General features: G+C 45.8%; 5 protein-coding genes across 5 annotated transcripts; 3 read left to right on the plus strand and 2 right to left on the minus strand.

Moving 5' to 3' along the window:
• Window positions 1-1,995: 1,995 nt before the first annotated feature.
• On the plus strand, window positions 1,996-3,134 carry N7495_006781 (peroxidase; the record flags this gene model as incomplete). The annotated part of the gene is made up of 2 exons (XM_057209432.1): window positions 1,996-2,328; window positions 2,388-3,134. The coding sequence occupies 2 exons, from the start codon at window positions 1,996-1,998 to the stop codon at window positions 3,132-3,134; spliced, it is 1,080 nt and encodes a 359-aa protein (XP_057063206.1).
• A 1,846-nt stretch (window positions 3,135-4,980) lies between these two features.
• Window positions 4,981-5,679, plus strand: N7495_006782 (Heat shock protein DnaJ N-terminal; the record flags this gene model as incomplete). The annotated part of the gene is made up of 1 exon (XM_057209433.1): window positions 4,981-5,679. One exon carries the CDS (start codon window positions 4,981-4,983, stop codon window positions 5,677-5,679), a length of 699 nt encoding a protein of 232 aa, XP_057063207.1.
• A 490-nt stretch (window positions 5,680-6,169) lies between these two features.
• On the minus strand, window positions 6,170-7,079 carry N7495_006783 (uncharacterized protein; the record flags this gene model as incomplete). Its single annotated transcript, XM_057209434.1, has 3 exons — window positions 6,170-6,430; window positions 6,482-6,854; window positions 6,910-7,079. The coding sequence occupies 3 exons, from the start codon at window positions 7,077-7,079 to the stop codon at window positions 6,170-6,172; spliced, it is 804 nt and encodes a 267-aa protein (XP_057063208.1).
• A 598-nt stretch (window positions 7,080-7,677) lies between these two features.
• N7495_006784 (thioredoxin-like protein 1) lies at window positions 7,678-8,832 on the plus strand (the record flags this gene model as incomplete). The annotated part of the gene is made up of 3 exons (XM_057209435.1): window positions 7,678-7,753; window positions 7,840-7,987; window positions 8,037-8,832. The coding sequence occupies 3 exons, from the start codon at window positions 7,678-7,680 to the stop codon at window positions 8,830-8,832; spliced, it is 1,020 nt and encodes a 339-aa protein (XP_057063209.1).
• A 7,415-nt stretch (window positions 8,833-16,247) lies between these two features.
• Window positions 16,248-16,433, minus strand: N7495_006785 (uncharacterized protein; the record flags this gene model as incomplete). The annotated part of the gene is made up of 1 exon (XM_057209436.1): window positions 16,248-16,433. One exon carries the CDS (start codon window positions 16,431-16,433, stop codon window positions 16,248-16,250), a length of 186 nt encoding a protein of 61 aa, XP_057063210.1.
• Window positions 16,434-18,243: the final 1,810 nt, after the last annotated feature.

Below are 18,243 nucleotides of genomic sequence, written 5' to 3' on the forward strand. Positions count from 1 at the left end.
AGCATTCTCTTGATATAGGTAATTTGCACCCTTTACTATCTGGTCTAATGCTCTCTTAGATGGTGTTGGTGGCGTTCGAGATACAGTGCGTAATATAGCTTGGTGTTGACGTCGTAAATCTTTCTGCGTCCTAGGCGTCTTAGGTGTCCAATTTCGACTTGAATCGCTTCCTATAGAGGGTGGTGGTGGTGGTGTATCGACGCGCATAGTAAGCTTTTTTAACACCCTAGTAGGGTCAAGTGGCACGATTCCAGTTGCAGCAAACGCATTAGAAGCAGATGCAAATGCTTCAATACGCGCAGTAGGATATATCTCTAGGAAATCTCCTTTACTAATGTGGGAAAAACCAAGCTCTACTCTAGACTCAACCAGCCGAGAATAAGAGCGTTTTAACACCGCAAAACACCCAACATCAAGAGGTTGAAGAAGATGAGACGCATGCGCAGGCATACATAATGGTATAATATCATGCTCCTGGCAGATTTTGTCGAAATCAGGTGTTAAATGGCTACCATGGCCATCTAAGATCAGAAGGCGATACCGTCCTTTAGTACGAGCAGTAGCAGGTATAAAGAGCTTTTCAAGCCAACGGAGCCCTATTTGATTTGATGTCCAGCCATTAGGACTAATCTCAAGACGCCAATTAGGTGGTAAACCTAGATCAGGAGCAAACCAGCTCTGCATCATCACCTTACCCTTAAAGATAATACAGGGTGGAGGTGCGTAACCAGACGCGCCTAAACACTCTATCACAGTAACCCATTCCCGGTTACCAGGCTGTTTTTTTGCGCGTTTACCATAATAACCAGCTCTAGTAACCACTCTCGCGGTCGCACATCGTCCCATCGCAAACCCAGTCTCGTCAAAATTATAGATATCGTCGGTGGTGATACCATATTTTGCGATCGTGTTTTCAACCAGTTTGAACCAATTATTGATCACATTATAGTCCTCTTGACGCGCACGTGTAAAATCGCGCGGTGTTGAATAGGTCGTCTTAAGTTCAGGTAAACGCGTCGCAAACCTAGTAACCCAGTTTTTACCGATCGTAAGAGGAGGGTTGGTTCCGCGGTCGGCGAGTAGGATATTAGCCATTCTACCAACATCTTTAGTTCTAGGAGCACAGCCGCGATCATCTAGAGAGACGACCCATTGAAGTAATGAATCCTCTTCAGATTCAGTCAGTTTAGACTGCGGTGGGTGTGTTTCAAGACGAAATTGGACACCAGAATGGCGGCGTTGGAGGGTTGAAAATGGTATATTAAACATAGCTGCAGCTTTACGCATTGATGATATATCGCCATTCTTGTAAGCTTGGTAAGCTAATAAGACCCTATTCTCCTGATCCTGTTTGTCTTGGACATATAGAGCATTTAGGGGGGGCATGGTGGGTAGTTGAAAATGGAAACACCAGACTGACGCGTAAAATTGGTGGGGTGACCCGTTCAGTAGTGTGACCCGTTCAGTGGTGAAATACTTTAAGCAATCAGGTCTCGAATCTCACACCTATTTGTAAGGTGCCTGGAATGCTCGGATTAGTAAGAATGAACCAGACCATTCGATGAAGTAAGCGAGAAGGTCGAGATCAAGTGGATCTTCTTAGTTAACCAAACAGATAAGTTCTGTTAATAATGATTACGATAACGATATCGAGAGTATCAACCATAGTCTATGTGAACGATATTCAACATAACATAAGGCAATTGATTCTCAAACTCAATGAAGTAGATAACTGATGAATACTAGCTACTAGTAGGCAGCTACTACTGATCCTAAATCCGGGGGCGGAGTTTCTCTCGTCCGGGTGAAATGCGGAGAGCCCGAGGTAAATGCGCGTCTGAGTTTCTATGATTGGCCCTGTGTTTCAGTTGCTTCTGTAACTCGTTACTATATAAGTCGCAGAATCTCCTGTTTGGCCTGATTCCTCACATTACACCTTTTTTCCTTTTCTTCCTATACTAAGCTCCTTGTATACCCGCCTTCAACACCTTCACAATGGCCTCGGCTGCTCGTTCTGCTTCTCGGGCCTTCCTGCGCTCATCCTTCCGCCCTGCTGTTCGCAGCACTCGCTTTGCCATCCCCGCTCAGAGCCTCCGTACTTCTGTCCGTGGATATTCCTCCGAGGCTGGTGAGCCCAAGAAATCCTCTTCTGGCGTCTGGGGTGTTGGTCTCGCCGTCTTTGTCGGTGCCGGTGCATATTTCTACTTGAACGGCGACTCTGCAAAGGGTCCCTTTGTTCCCACCCAGGCCGACTACCAGAAGGTGTATGACGTGATTGCCGATCGTCTAGCCAACGAGACCGACTATGATGATGGCAGTTACGGACCTGTAAGTCCTTAGAATCAGCCAGTGACAAGGACAAGAAACTGACTCGATCGCTTCAATAGATTCTCGTCCGTCTCGCCTGGCACGCCAGTGGTACCTATGACAAGGAGACTCGCACCGGAGGTAGCAATGGTGCCACCATGCGCTTTGAGCCAGAGTCCGGCCACGGCGCCAACGCAGGTCTCAAGCACGCCCGCGACTTCTTAGAGCCCATCCATGCCAAGTTCCCCTGGATCTCCTACTCCGATCTATGGACTCTGGCCGGCTCAGCCGCCATCCAAGAGCTAGGCGGACCCAAGATCCCTTGGCGCCCTGGCCGTCAGGACAAGGACCTATCCGCCTGCACTCCCGATGGCCGTCTACCCGACGGCTCCAAGGGCCAGCGCCACATCCGCGACATCTTCGGCCGCATGGGCTTCGATGACCGCGAGATTGTTGCTCTGAGCGGTGGCCACGCCCTTGGTCGTGCTCACGCCGACCGCTCTGGCTTCGACGGCCCCTGGGACTTCAGCCCTACCGTCTTCAGCAATGATTTCTTCCGTCTGCTTGTTGAGGAGAAGTGGACCCAGCGCAAGTGGGACGGCCCTATTCAATTCACTGACAAGACCACTTCCACTCTGATGATGCTGCCTACTGATATTGCCCTGATCAAGGACGAGGGCTTCAAGCCCCATGTCGAGCGCTATGCTAAGGACAGTGATGCTTTCTTCAAGGAGTTCACTGATGTTTTTGTCAAGCTCCTTGAGAACGGTGTTCCCTTCCAGAGCAAGCCTGAGGATCGCTTTATTTTCAAGACCTCTGATGAGTAGAGGTCTTTCTATATGAATCATATGCAGACTCTGAGAATATTTGCCTACTTCCGCAACCCATTTTGATATCCGGTATGTTACCAGCTTACCATCCATGGTCTTAGATAAGATTTAGATCTTCAAATCAAGACAATTATATTTAATCTCGTATTTTATGTTGCTTCGTTGGACGTTGATGTATTTCGAATGACGTAAACATGACCTATTAAATCCTATCATTGGTCTATTGATAGAGTCGATAGAGTCGTCGGGTACTATACAGGTGTGCGTAAGCAGATACCTGGGCGCATTTCGTAATTGAAAGCGCTCCTTGTTGAGCTTGTGCCCTCTTCGCTGGCAAGAAAATGCTCATCCTCATTGAAATCGGCGTCATACTTCTTCCAAAATTCGCCTTAACCTGAGAATATTGAGAGCAATATGGAGAGGCTGATCGCGCTCAGGTACATCTGCAGGAAAATACGGGAAATTCGCTGCTCAGTCAGGGAATGTGTGACCTGGTTGAGGCCTCGTCTGAGCGAAGCCTTATTGTATGATAAAGCATCTCGCTCTTCTTTTGTTACTGAGCAGCCTTGGTAGCCTGACCGACCTCGGACCTGTTAAAGTGATCTGAGCAAGCCATAGCCACGGGGTCGACATATTGTATGTGGTACACCGTGCCCTTCCTGTGTCGCTATCCTCTATGCTTTATGACCAGTAGAGGAGTGGACACCTGGTAGGTTTCACAACCCTAGGTCTGAGTATATAAACTCATCGTCCTGAGATAGGGTCAAGCTATTCGGACTCCCCCATTGACTAATTGGACTCCCTCTACCGGATTAATAGTTTTTCCAGTAGATTTTCTCCACTTTCCCTACCGCTTTACTTACCGCTTGACCGCCTTACTTCTCAATTATCTCCAGGGAATTGCTAGGGGCCCCAAAACCAAGCTTATGTCATCCACCCAATCAAAAAAATAACATTCCTTAAAGTAAATCACATACGAACGGATCACACTCCAGAACACCATAGTAAACTCGAATGGCATATCTCAACAACCACAACTTGAAATCATTTTAAATCTTGAATTTGGATTACTTCTAGTTAAGGAAATAAATATATGGAAAGAAATATTAGGAAACCATTAAGTGAAGTGTAGTTAAAGCTAAAATAGATAAATTACACTGTAACTTATGGTACCGCTATAATTTATCCATCTAATTTACTTAAAATGAATTGATTCTTTATGAGGAGCCTTATCGTTATATATCACCGGATATTTGAATCTTATCGGAGTCATGGTTTTTGAGATATGATATTCAATTTTTGCGAGTTTACTTGGGGTGATCCGCTCGTCGTGTGATCCGTTGGCTGTTATTTTTTGATGGGGTGGGTGGCTGATATAAGCTTGGTTTTGGGGTGCCCCTAGCAATTCCCTGGAGATAATTGAGAAGTAAGGCGGTCAAGCGGTAAGTAAAGCGGTAGGGAAAGTGGAGAAAATCTACTGGAAAAACTATTAATCCGGTAGAGGGAGTCCAATCAAGTCAAAGGGGGAGTCCGAATAGCTTGACCCAATTATTACATCGTCAATGAACGCCGAGCCAGAACAATGCCAGGCAACGAACACCTGGGCAGGTGAGAGATTGCACCGCAACTTAGGCGGGCAGATCTCTCACTTCTATTTCAAACCTCTTTCCATCTCGTCTCTCCTTCTACCTCTTACACATTTCACCTCATACTACCCCACGCCGCCTTCGCCATCGATTTGAATTCTCTTCTACCTATTGAGGTATAGTTCATCTGAGCATGATCTTATCCCAACCCTATTTGAAATGTCCTACTTACTTAAGTATCATTTAGACTCACTTCCATGTCGTTTTCACGAGTTCCCACCATTGCCCTGGACTTCTACAGAGTCCTCGAGCTTCCCGAGCGCTTGGAGTCCTCCCTAAGCAAGGAGGAGATTAAGGAGCGAGTGAAGGCAGCCTATTTCCGGGCCTTGTTGAAGCACCACCCTGACCGTGCCCAACTCATTGCCAATCGCATCAACGATGGCACTGACAGTTCTTCTGAAGCCTCCAACGTCACTGGAAGCAATGTGAGCAATGTAGCCTCGGCCATCGTCGGCGAGCCTACCTGGACCGTGGACCAGATTACCACGGCATACAAGACTCTGAAGGATCACCACCTGCGGGTCGAGTATGATTCTCGTCGTCGCCTAGACAGCCTCAACCAGCAGGTTGAACTCCGCATCGCTGATGAATTCTTCGATGGCACTGATATCATCCACCTCGATGATATGATTTGCGACGAGGCTCTTGATCTCCAGGACCATGTCCAGTGGTTCTTTTATCCCTGTCGCTGTGGCGATTCCCGGGGTTACATTGTTTCCGAGTGGGATTTGCAGGAGGAGTTGGAGGTCGATCCTGAACTCAGTGATATCATTGTCCCCTGCCGTACTTGCAGTCTTTTCGTCAAGGTTCATCTGGATTATGACTCCTCTCCTGAAACTACTATTGAAGAGGAGAATAAGGAGAAGGAGAAGAAGGAGGAGGTTCAAGAACAGTAGGGTCCTTGGCCAGTTCCATTGGCGAGGGCCCTCCTATCCCTCACTCTCCTCTTCATCTGAACCCAAGTGGGACTTATCTTTTTACGTTGCCCAACATAATTTCTAGGTAGCCAGGGCCAAAATATCTAGTTCCTACCATTTTTCATTTGAATAATTACCTTTGGTCCCAATAATTTCTCACATACCTAGGTTCACTTCACCAAGGATCACCTACATTGAGGTACGTATGACAATACATCCAGAATATATTTAATATCAAAAGTTGAAAATCAAAGAAATTCATTTAGGGATAATAACAATGAATCAAACTGCAATCAAATACATCTCAGAACAGGCAAGAACTACGTAGGCTAGGAATTGGACCGGACTCTTATCACCTGGACATTCTCTGATGGCTGTCTAACCAAACAGTCCTATGTGGGAATCTTCAAATTCAATTTTATCGGTGTAACCATACTCTTCAACTTGTTTGCGCCCCTACTCCTCCCTCTCATTCACCAAACATTGTTCCCTGGGCGCGCTCTGCACGCTTGCCCTCGCGCTTGCGCTGGCCCTGGCCCTGGTGCTTATCCTTTCTACCGCCTCGATCGTCTGCCTCATTGCCCTGCTTCGGGTCCTTTGTTGAGCCTTGCTTTGGTTTCTTCTTTTTCCCACCACCTTGATCGTTGCCATACTCCGAGTCCATCTGAGTCGGAATTTTCTTCATGAACGTAGCCAGGTTACCAGCAACAAAGTGGAAAGGAGGCACATCCTACACCAATTGTCAGCAAGTCGAAACGAAGAAGGAGAGGGAAACACTCACCCCACCGACCACGGAGCCTGTACCAACCATACTTCCCTTTCCAATGGTAACTCCACCCAGGATGGTTGCGCCACCGGCAATGAACACATCATCCCCGATATAGATTCCCCGACCAGCAACGAGGCGATTGGGACCCTGACGCATGGCCGGATCGAGCGGGCGAATCTCACCGAACAGAGACACGTTCGGTTCAATAGAGACTCGCTGACCGATTTTAATGGGGCTGGCATCCTCAATAACCATGTTGAGGCCGAGACGAGTTCCAGCTCCAACTTTGAGGTTCAATCCATTGATGACGAAAATCGGACCCTCCACAAACGGATAAGTCTCGTCAAAGAGAGCTGCATCTTTCTTCGTCTTGATTCCGAGGATTCTAGTTAGTGTTAGTTCATGTTTAAGGTTGATCAAAATTTTGGAAGTAAACTTACTCGCGCCAGAGCTCGACCTTGCGTCGACGAGTCACCTGTCCTGCGATGTTGAAGTCTTCGCATGCTTTCTTGCATCGGGCTCGGTTGGCCACGAGCTTCTCATTCATTGGGTCATATGGCTCTTCATGAAGCATCTTAACCCATTCTTCTTTGATGATTTTTGGCTCCATTTTTTTTCGTTTCAAATGGGAAGATTTGGATGGGTAGTTATAGAAAATAAAGTCAAAGTTGGAGTAAAGTTTCTCAATGTGTAGGATAGAACGCTAGTATGAGCGTTGTAGTATGAGCGCTGTAGTATGAGCCCTACTTCAGGTATCCTGAAAACCTCTCCGCTGCGTGCTGCTATAGTGTGGCCGAACGCCAACAGCCTAATCATCGCAAATCCTATATATATTCTTTTGAAGTCCTGTATATTCTTTTCTTTGGTTGTTCAGATAATTGCCTACGTACCTAGATCTCTACCTAGTTACACAGGGGGATCTATAGGTTTTACTATAAATATGTATATCTGACCAGCAGAACTTCATCTAGCTACATAGCTAGCTACCGATAAACAAAGACAAGCAGTATCAAAATAACTTAGGAAATAATACCCCAAAGTTACAAAATCTGGCCGAAATACGTACATAGGTACCAAGAATATCGTTAGCTTACTGGAGTCCGTCGTTGCCTATGTTGTGCCTGTGCCGGGGCTGATGACATATTCAAACGGCGGGCAAAACAACATTCTTCTTCCCCACCATCTTCTCTCGCCTACACACCCCTACCATGTCTGCCATCAATATATCTTCAACCGAGCAATTTAGCTCACTCTTGACCTCATCCCGTTTTGTTGTTGCAGATTGTAAGTGTCACACTGCCTGACATCCAGCCCCGCCGATCTCCACCTGCAACATTTGAAGGTAGAAACCCCCACTGACACTGATCTAGTCTATGCCGACTGGTGTGGACCTTGCAAGGCCATTGCTCCTGTTTACGAATCCCTTGCAAACCAGCTTTCCCGTCCAAAGCACATAACCTTTACAAAGATCAACGGCGACCAGCAGCCAGATCTCGCCAAAGCTTACGGCGTCCGAGCGTGAGTCCCCTTCGAATTAAGCTAAACCAGTCTACATTTTACTGGATAGCAAACAATCTCTACGAGAACTATCGCTTACAGTTCATCTGAGTAGCTACCCTACTTTCATCGTTTTTGAAAACGGCAAAAAGACTCAGTCGGTCGCAGGCGCTGACCCGCGCAAACTCAACGATGTGATCCAAAAGCTCGCATCTGAAGCAAGCAAGTCCGATGAAGCAGGCGGAGAACCTAGTGGCTCTGGTAGCGGTTGGATCGGTGCTGCTGTCGCCAAGGGTTACAGCGACGTGACTGACCAAGTTGACGCGAAGGGACTAGACATCCTCAACCGCGACGACGACCGCGGTGAGGCACGCGTGCTCTTTAGCGGAGGAAAACCCGGTGGACTATCAGGAAAGGGCAAGGCTGCAGGCCAGGCCGATTGGGTCGAGAGTGATACAGACGAGCAGCTGATGCTGTACATTCCTTTCAAATCAACACTGAAGATTCACTCTCTACATGTGACCTCACTGCCCCCTGCTGGAGACGACGAGGCCCCCATGCGCCCAAAGAGTGTGTCGTTGTATACCAATCGCTCCCATGTGCTGGGTTTCGACGAGGCAGAGGACATTCCTGCTGTGCAGACGGTGCAGATTAAGCCTGGCGACTGGGATTCGAAGACTGGCACAGCCAAGATCGACCTTCGATTTGTCAAGTTCCAAAATGTTTCGTCACTGGTCATTTTCTTTGTGGATGGCGACGGAGACGGCGAGAAGTTACGCGTGGATCGCATTCGGGTTATTGGCGAGTCGGGCGAGTCGAGGGAGATGGTCAAGCTAGAAAAAATCGGTGACGAACATGGGGAGTAAATGGTATAGACTTGAACTAACCTTGGCTGGACCCCAAATTGGCTTATATAAGGCGATTTGTGATTCAGTAAAAATCCCCAGGTAGAAGATACGGCGTGGCAAGACGCCTCGGCTTGGAGTTGAACTCTCAACCGACGACAGGGATATGAACAAGGTGCAGAAGATTGTTGATGCGTCTGGGAAGTAAAGGGCTTAGTTTAGGTTTAGGCACGGACTGACTTGACTATGTTCGATGAAACGTTGGAAAGGAAATGCCCCGAGACGATTTGACGAGTTTTGTTGTCACCGAGCAGTAATAACGGAGGTCCAGACTACAAAGGCCACAAGCCTGAAAGTGTTTCGTGCAATGAAGAAGTATTTTCAATTCAAGTAACTAATATCGAGAGTGTAAACTCTGCGTTCTAAATAAGGAATGTTCAATCCTAAACCAAGTGGTCAGTCGTTCTGGAGTAACCATAAAGACCAATAAAGTAAGGACCGATTTGCAATATATTTTCTCTGTGACGCAACTGACACCTGGTATAAAACATCACTGATAAACCCCGAAGGATTTGGACGTCCAGGCAACACGGGTAAGTGAGAGTTGCGCCGCCGCACGAAGAAGAAAAGAAAAAGAGAAAAAGGTGTTCGTGATGATCAAGTTTTTATGGGAGAGTTCGGAGCGGATTATCATAGCTCCGGAAGGACACAGGAGTAGAATTTTCAGTATCACGTGTAGATTAGATAAGCGAGATTGAAATTTTGTGTTTTCCTTTTCTTGAAGACTCTTTTCTTTTCTTTTCTCCCATAAATTATATTTTGGCCGATGATGAGACAATGGAAATATATGATAGGAAGAGACTGACTCCTATTTAGGAGCGTGATCTTAACTTAACCATCTCCTGAGACCAACCATAATTTTGTCCTGTCCTCTGAGATACCTTGGAAGATCAATGTTTGGAACTTTAACATTAGCATTAGCATGAAATTCCCCATTCTCTTATCGGGTTACCGCAGAAATAATTTCCCTTTGTAAATTGACGTGGTAGACTCCGCATTTCACAATTTATATCTCGATGGCGTATCGCCGCCACTTAGGCAGGCGTGCCATCCTTCCACTTCCAGCAATTCCCGAAGTTACCGACCTCGGAGACACTTGGGAGCCCCAAGGCTATCTAAGCGAGCAGATATGGAGATCGACCATAGACTGCTCCATCCCCGTTCTCCGTAATCTAGAGATACGAGGGAAATGCCAAGTAGGACGCGCGACTTCGGCCGAAGCCGATGAGCTGCGACTGCAACCCTCTTTTGAACCAGTACTCCACTCATTTCAGTGGAAATGAAGCCCCAGTGCCCCATATCGCTACCCAAGTGACAAAAATGACAGGGAATACAAATCCTGTTGGAGCTGGGCCACAGAATTATGATCCTATCATATCTCTCGCGTCAAGCGAAAAACGATATCAATCGCGGGGCTGGATAACATTCTCACGAAAAATTGGAAAAAAAGGTAGCACCACACCGAAGTGCGGATCCAAATCAATATCGCAAGAGTGGGCTGTTTATCGCTCATCCTAACTCGGAGTGCCGTAAGAAAGAGATCCTGCCGTCAGATAGTGTAATCGAGAAGTACCCAATACTGGGCGCCAATTGACAAACCTGGGCACCTTTTTTTTCACGTTTGGTGTAGATTGTTCCTGCATTAGTGATTTTGCATTATCGCAACACGCAATATACGGTAGGTAAAGTTGCCCCGGTGAGTTGAGAGTGCGAATCACCCCACGCGTCGTGCCATTCCCCAGAATGGCATCCGCCCCAAATGCGGACACGCGGAGTACAGCCGAGACCAGAGATAGTTGTCGGTTGTTGCTCGAATATTATTTCCCGGTACCTAGAGGCCTTAAGAAGTATGGAACGGGGTTATTTCTCACTAGTGGGTGCACCGCAGGCCCGGGAATCGAGGCTGTCTAGGTCTGCCCAGGTGCTAAGTATGATAGATCATGAGGTTCTGCTAGACAGGTCAGCAGACCTGAGACCGTTGCAGAATCTACTTTTAGACAGTCGCTGATATTGTCTTGGTGTAGAAAGTAGGAGCCCTGAAAGTGTTTTGGTATTAGCCAGAAGACAGGATTGAGTATGGATATGTCCATACTGACATTGTCATTTTGATTGATATTCTCATCCACCATAGTGTCTAGTTATGTCAGACCCGCTCGATTCCTACTCAGCTTGAGCCTGTCAGAATGTGAGAATGGCACACGCATCTTCGTTGCCCACATGGGTGCGTACCCGCTGTTGGACACACGTGCTGATATACTTGTTTGGAAAGCGAAATGGTGGTGGGTAGGCGTGGGGATGGTACGACGGGTCTTTCTTTACTTATGAGGTAGGAGATTAAGTCAATTCAATGGTCCAAATGGAGATTGATTCTGTTTTTGATTGAGAATAGCAGCTTTGTAAGCCCCGAAGGTTCTTTTGCGTAGTTCACAAAGCAAATCACGAGAATGCTGTACCAAGTACCTATGTAGAAGTGAGCTCACTATCCTCCAGGGCTGCCATGACTAACTAGCTGAGGCTACGGTACAAAACGCTGAATCAGTAAACATTTGAAACATATATGTTTCAGGTATTTGATTTGATATCGCCTAAAATAGAAGTATAATGCCAGACTGGGAACGATGTGGATTCTCCTCGCTATGTCCGTGGAAAAATATGAACTTAACTCTAAAAATGGATAATAGTGAGAAAATCTTGGTTCCAAATTATGTAGCTAAACTTCCAAGGTTTGCTGGAATAGATGAAACTCTCAAACTACCAAAGCCCCCGCAAGGTAGGGCTTGAGCCGTGTTGAAGGCCAATCTCCACCATTGGCTTATCGGGTCAATCGTATAGACGGAGAAGAAAACCCGAAAAGAGCTTGTGGTACGGAGTACATACACGATATTGCCAAGCTTTGGAATATTAACCATCTGAGAGCGATGTGAGTGGTTGTGTGGTGGCAAAGAGGGGGTCCACCGCGGTACCAGCAGCCAGGAGATGAACAGAAATGAAGTCAAGAGTGAGAGATAAGGATGAGCAAATGATCTACGAATACGCGAAGTATAGATGATTTGAAGTCCGTGTCAAGAGCATTGAGCAAGACAAATGTGTATGAGATATTAGATATGCACGATCTAGATGGATCTAACTAGTGTGTGCTTTCAATACTTTGTTAAATCTGTGAATCGATAGTCACCGGCAATATGAAAAAGGCCATAATCCCGATATAAGCAAAGACTCACTATCCATGGATAACAGATATAGGACGGGAAGTGACATCTGAAACAGACTATGGAAACTTTACTGTACGGGAGAATATTCTTAACTGTTCATATACGACCCAAGTGAACCTTACTGCAGATCATCGGGTTAAGCCCGGGTAAGTGCATCAAGTAGTGATCTCATATGGTAATTCTGGCCGTCCATGGAAGAAGTAGGATGCGGAGTTCCGTCCATGGGTGTATCTCAGCCGTTTCCGAATAGATGAAATGATGAGGTATGATTGTTGGTATATGACTTCAATCCATGGAAATCAATCCAGGATCTGTAACGTAGATGGGCTCAAATCCCACAAATATTACGGCATCAATTGAGCCTTCATGATGATATTCAAAAACAAAGTTGCCTGTAATGCCCGTCTTGGACGAAGTTGGGGCAACTGGGACACGCAAGAACCTTACGCCATGCAAATTTGAGCACGTACCAAGAAAAAACATATAGCATCAATTTCCATTTTTGGAATCGTTGATCTGATCTAACTTGGAATATGGATTCATTCGTCCTTTACGATCTTTCCATAGAGGCTCTCGGGCCGAGGGGGGGGGGGGGATGGACCGATTTGCCACTTGATCTAAGACATGTGGGTGGGTATTAATCTTTCGCGTTATTGAAAGCCAGAAAGAGTAGGAAAATATATTGCGAATTGAATGTGGAGAGAGAAAAGTTTGTTAAGGTGATAAAGACAGTGATAGTAAGGATTTAAAGCCGATCTTGGGAGGATTGACTTCCTTGGATTACGTAGTCGATCTTTCCTTTCTTTACCTTTTTACCTTCTTCTTTTCTTCTTTCCACGAGGTCATAGCGATGGAAGCATAAAGTGCCAGGGTCCATGGCACGTTCCTCTTACACAGCTCGTAAGATGATCACTTCTCAAAACCCCGGTTCACTAATGATTTATATACCCGATTGAGAATAGCATGGGGTGAATAAGCCAGGGTCATCCATGGTACTGGATGTTTTAGAGCGAGATTGACTGCTCATTTTCTGGAGTTCGAGAGTTAAAAAGAGACTCATGGATTGGGGACTGGGGTGGCGCTTATCATAGAAAGCTTCAATCCCTTTTGGGAAGCTATCGATGATGCGGTCCTTTCCCAGAATACTTCTTAAGCTACAACCTTGGACGAAGTAATGTTGCGTTGGTCCAGGGAGAGAAGCTATCTAGATATAATGCTGTCTCGCCATTGAACATTAATGTGGTAAGCTTATCATCGGCTATATGAACACAAACTTGATCAGCGTATCCATCACGTGCGCACGAAATCGAAGATTCCATTGAATCTTGGAAGGTTTCAATTAAGGTAAATATAGAACCGTGGAACTGTTCTCTTGCATTAGGCTAAATTATTAATATGCTTCCAAAGTTTGTTAGATTTTTTTTACCATGGCCCCGGACCCCTTAAGAAACCAATTGATTTAGTTAAGATTTTCATGGTGGTATAAAAATCAATATTGGACTGGCCACTAGCTATCCATAAACTCTCTTTAAGGTCCAATGAGGAGCAATTAATTTCGACTCCAATCTTATAAAGTTGGAATTAACGTTAAGATTCAATAATGCAACTGAATTTTCAATTGCAAACTGCTCAATTAGGGCCTCCAGGCTGAGTTTGGACTCGCGTATAGTTGCAGCCTCTAGGGCTTCTTGGCCACAAGTCAACATTGAGTCAACACTGATAGATCTTCACGCCAAGACGAAACGATCGCTGAAAATTCAAAATGTTCATGATAAGCGTCCAAAGGTGGCAAGTTAAACAAACTCAATCGGCTACTAGGCGCAGCATTGAAGTTTGAAAAAGACCAAAAAGTGGCCAAAGCAGCGCGATTATGCAGGCAGCCACATGCCTAGCTGATGGCAGTGGCGCCGATATCCATATGCCAAAGTGTATTCCGTAGACCTGAGCATCTTAGCTACAACTCTATTATCGGCAGAATTCGGACTATTGTTTCAAGAATCAAGCACGATCCATGGGCATGTCAAATTCCTTAACTAGGTAGCAGGGAATCACTGCCAAAGTGAAACGAAAGCGAGAGCGAGATCTACAGACTTACTGGAAGAATAGGCAAACCACGTCAAACTTCAAAATTTCTCATTAATATTGACTTCAATTATCAATACGTAAGTATGCCATATCTTAAACTTTTACTAACACTATAATAAATGGCAAGTATATGTATGGTGGGTCGAGTGATATCCAACTGCTAAGTGAGCTGTACTAATGAAATGCGTTATCCATACGTACTTCGCCACTTTTACAGTGGCACACGTGCAAGCTCACAGCAGATCAATGTAAAGGGAGTGCCAGCCCCATTGCCAGCCATTGCCAGCCATTAGTTGTACCCTCGGATAATCGTTGTGGGGCTATGATCCAGTCGAGACTAGCGCATATTTGACCGAAAACGCGTGCTCCGAATCCACTGTCCAACTAGCGATTGACAGGAACACGGACTGTTTCAGATACGGGGCTAATCTCCAAGCGTACGGGACCGACCGAAATTATACTTATCCGAACCATATCCTCATTTGTCGTAGTAAGAATTTAAGAGAGAAGAATGGGGAGATGATAGGGTGGAATATATGGGGTCTATCCACTTGAGGCGTTGCTAATAGCTTAGTGCATCCTTAGTCACCCTTAACCATCCCCGTACCCGGTATAGACTTCGACTTTTGTCAATATACCAGTGTGTTACTTTTTTCATTTAATGAAAACCTGAGGTTATACCACTTTATCTGGCCAGAATAATGGAACCTTTGGAGATAGGCAGAAAAAGATAACATGGCTTCCAAGGTTGCACATGTGATCTACGAGACTAAAGACTTAGTTTTCCTTCCAATGGATCTAGTCAGGAACTAACTCGCAAGCGCTTCATAATTCCGCTGGAAAAAAGGAAAGAAAAAAAAAAGGAAGGGAATGCCGTGGAGAAAGAGAAAAAAGCCGCTTCTCGACCTTCGAAGCCTAGTTCCGGCTTTGTTGTCTAGCTCCGACTTTACCTTTCCTCTACATCTCCGTAAGAGAGTGGGGGAGAATGAGAGATGAGCGAGGGCTAATTTATCCAAATCTGTGCCGATACCCGTTCATAGTCATTTCCGGACCATATTGTCGGGCTCATGGGGGATGGAGAAGGAGGCTTGAATCTACCCGGGAAATATCATGATCGAACCGAAGTACAAGAGTTACGGCTTATGTACTGTACTATGTATGGAGTAGCTACTCCGGACTCTCCGCAGTGACAAGGCGATGTACTAGTTTGTACCAGAGAATGAGACCTCGGGAGGAACATATGGAGAGATTGCATCATGCGATCGGTGAGACCCTAATACGCAAGGTCCTCCACATCCGTTGTCATTTCGAACCTTCCATTCATAGGTTATTTTTAGGTGGATATTCATTGGCTATCGTGGCACCATATGATAGATCCATCGCAATTAAACCAAACCCCTGCAGGGAACTATTCACCGTTATTTTGATAGTAACAGCTAGACTAAAACGTAATTGGTCAAGTGTCCCCCGATGCCGCAGAGCACGAAGTACAATTAGAATAAGGCGATGAAAGGGAATAGGAAAGAGGAAATAGGAAAGAGGAAATAGGAAAGAGGAAATAGGAAAGAGGAAATAGGAAAGAGGAAATAGGAAAGAGGAAATAGGAAAGAGGAAATAGGAAATAGGGAAGAGAAAAGAGAAAAGAAGGGAACGAGCAGGGAACGAGAAGGGACAAAAAGAAGAAAATAGACATTAGTTGAATATTCACTGATTGTAATGAGTATATTTCCTTTTACTCATAGACTTGACCAGTCCAGACTACGAGTGTTAGTGGCGTCGCCACCCCGGTTAATTCCTGCATGAAAGGCAAGCTTTCTGCGAACTGGTTATGGGACACTTGGACCCTTGCAGTAAGCTCTGGATGTATCAACTTTTGTTTACCCTCGAGGTCTTTAGATTAAAAACGATGATTTGCAACGGTTGCCAAGCTAGATAGATCCAGTAGACAGCAAACAGTCAACAGCAAACAGTCAACAGCAAATAGTCAACAGCAGATAGTCAACAGCAGATAGTCAACAGCAAATAGTCAACAGCAAACAGTAAACAGCGCAGTAGACAGCGTGTAAAACAGCGTGTACTCTATACCGAATACTGGGATCCATCCAGAACTGCATTGGCCATGGACACGAACGCACTCCTTTCACCGTCATCTGGACGGATAGAGACGTGAGATGATCGCCGACGTTCTTGCGCAAGCTCCGAGGCAACGGGAAGTTCACTAACAAGCTGATTCGCTCTACTTCGTATAGTGTTCTCCGCCGTCATGATCCTCATCTCCAGTCTCCATCTAATGAAAACTGACTAGAAGAAGACTAAACAAACTAGAAGGAGGTAGATTATTGATAGGCAGACCGTCTAGACCCAGCGGGGAGATTGTGAGAGACTCCATCTGGGCCTTTGAGTAGCTCATATGGAGTAAGAGGGAGCCGGAATCCGGACAAGCAGCCGCCCGTCTCTCCCCGTCCGGAGCGGGTACGCTAGATCTTCTTAGAACCAGTCCTCTTTTGTTCCAATTTAGTATATTATTTAGTCATGATGACTACAGTTAGTATAGTATTTTTGTCGTTCTTCGTGCCGACCTAGAAGGTTACTCATGACTTCCATAGATCCTCTAGGGGATTAGTTGAGCCCACCACCTAGTTATGGACTATGGAGTATCTTCGATAGTGTTGCTCTGCTATTCCCGAGTATGGGGTCATTGGAAAGTCTTATTTTTGATTTACTACTTAGCGAGTGTTATTTTTGTAATTAAGTGGGTTGTAAGCCTTAAACCATTCGGTGATAGATACTCCTCTCAGTTATAGTACCAAAGCCAAAATACATTGGCCACAATTTTGAGCTACAGTGTTTGTGCTTTAATTCGTGGGTAAAAAGAATGGAAGGAATGCAGTATTAAGTAAGAAAGAGCAACATCTAACCACTACCAAACAATATCAATTCGGGAATGAAAAAAGTCTAGGTACCATATCTCCGACGCAAGGAATGGAGGGGGAATCCTTCCTTCTCTTGGGCCTATGGGGAAATAAGATTCTCTCGGACTGCAAACTGACAGCTTTGCATGCATTGGCTTCCCATACACCCGGGAGACCTTCTAACCTAAGGAGGAAAGAAAAAGGAAGACGATGAAGCCGAGATCCCCTCCTTGGGGACCTTGGAAGGATTCTCCAATCCCGTACTCCCGGCAAGTGTCCACAATCACTCAGGTACGAGGAGGGGGGAGGGGGGAGAGGTGGAGTTCCTTGGTCACTTTGGTCCGAATTTGATTTCCTTCTCCCGTCTGTGCTTGCCCTCGGACGGACGGATATGATTGGTAGCGGAAGAATTGGAAGAATCCGACGCCCGCAGATAGAAAGGGAATGGTCAGTGAGGGTGGAGCGCCCTATCTTTAGAAGCGACCAATAGACATAGATCAACTACTGAAAGGAAGAGAAGGATTCCTATAGGGAACATTTGAGTGAGGAAGGAGTCGTCCGTACCGAGGTAGGACTAAGGACTCAGTTGTTTGCCTCTTATCTATGGAAGGCCAAGATTGAAACAGTGCAAGGAATAGGTTACACAGACCTTGCGTGGCGGTAGGTGCAATGATAGCATGGAACTCGTCTAAATCATGCGGTATAGCCTGATGGATCACAATGGTCAGCATGAATATGACAGCAAGCCTTGTGGTTCCCCCGGATCTACTGATCCGAAGCAATGTCATCACACCGCCCATGCATACGAAACACATCTCACACATCTCACATATCACTTTGCGACATGGGCTGCATGGTGTTGACCAATAAGATGTATCACAAGGCATTTACTTTAGAATCCAATGGACTTGGTGGCCTAAGTCAGTGGTGATAGGTTAGGTGGTGACTGAGGGAGTTAGGTTAGGGCAAGAACCCTCATACACAGCAACTAGCCTTGGAAGTAGATAATATGAAGTATTCAAATATAGAAATCGAATAGGAATAGAATAGAAATAGTAACAGAATCTATGCAGCCACTTACCTTGATTTCTCGGCTGCACTCCGCCAGGCCTGTACCTGCAGTAGGCCGCGTACTGGTAGAAGTTACAGGTATCTGAATTCCA

This window comes from Penicillium taxi (genome assembly GCF_028828555.1).
Source record: "Penicillium taxi strain IBT 34144 chromosome Unknown utg000004l_segment0_segment0, whole genome shotgun sequence".
In the NCBI taxonomy this organism is placed as follows: domain Eukaryota; kingdom Fungi; phylum Ascomycota; class Eurotiomycetes; order Eurotiales; family Aspergillaceae; genus Penicillium; species Penicillium taxi.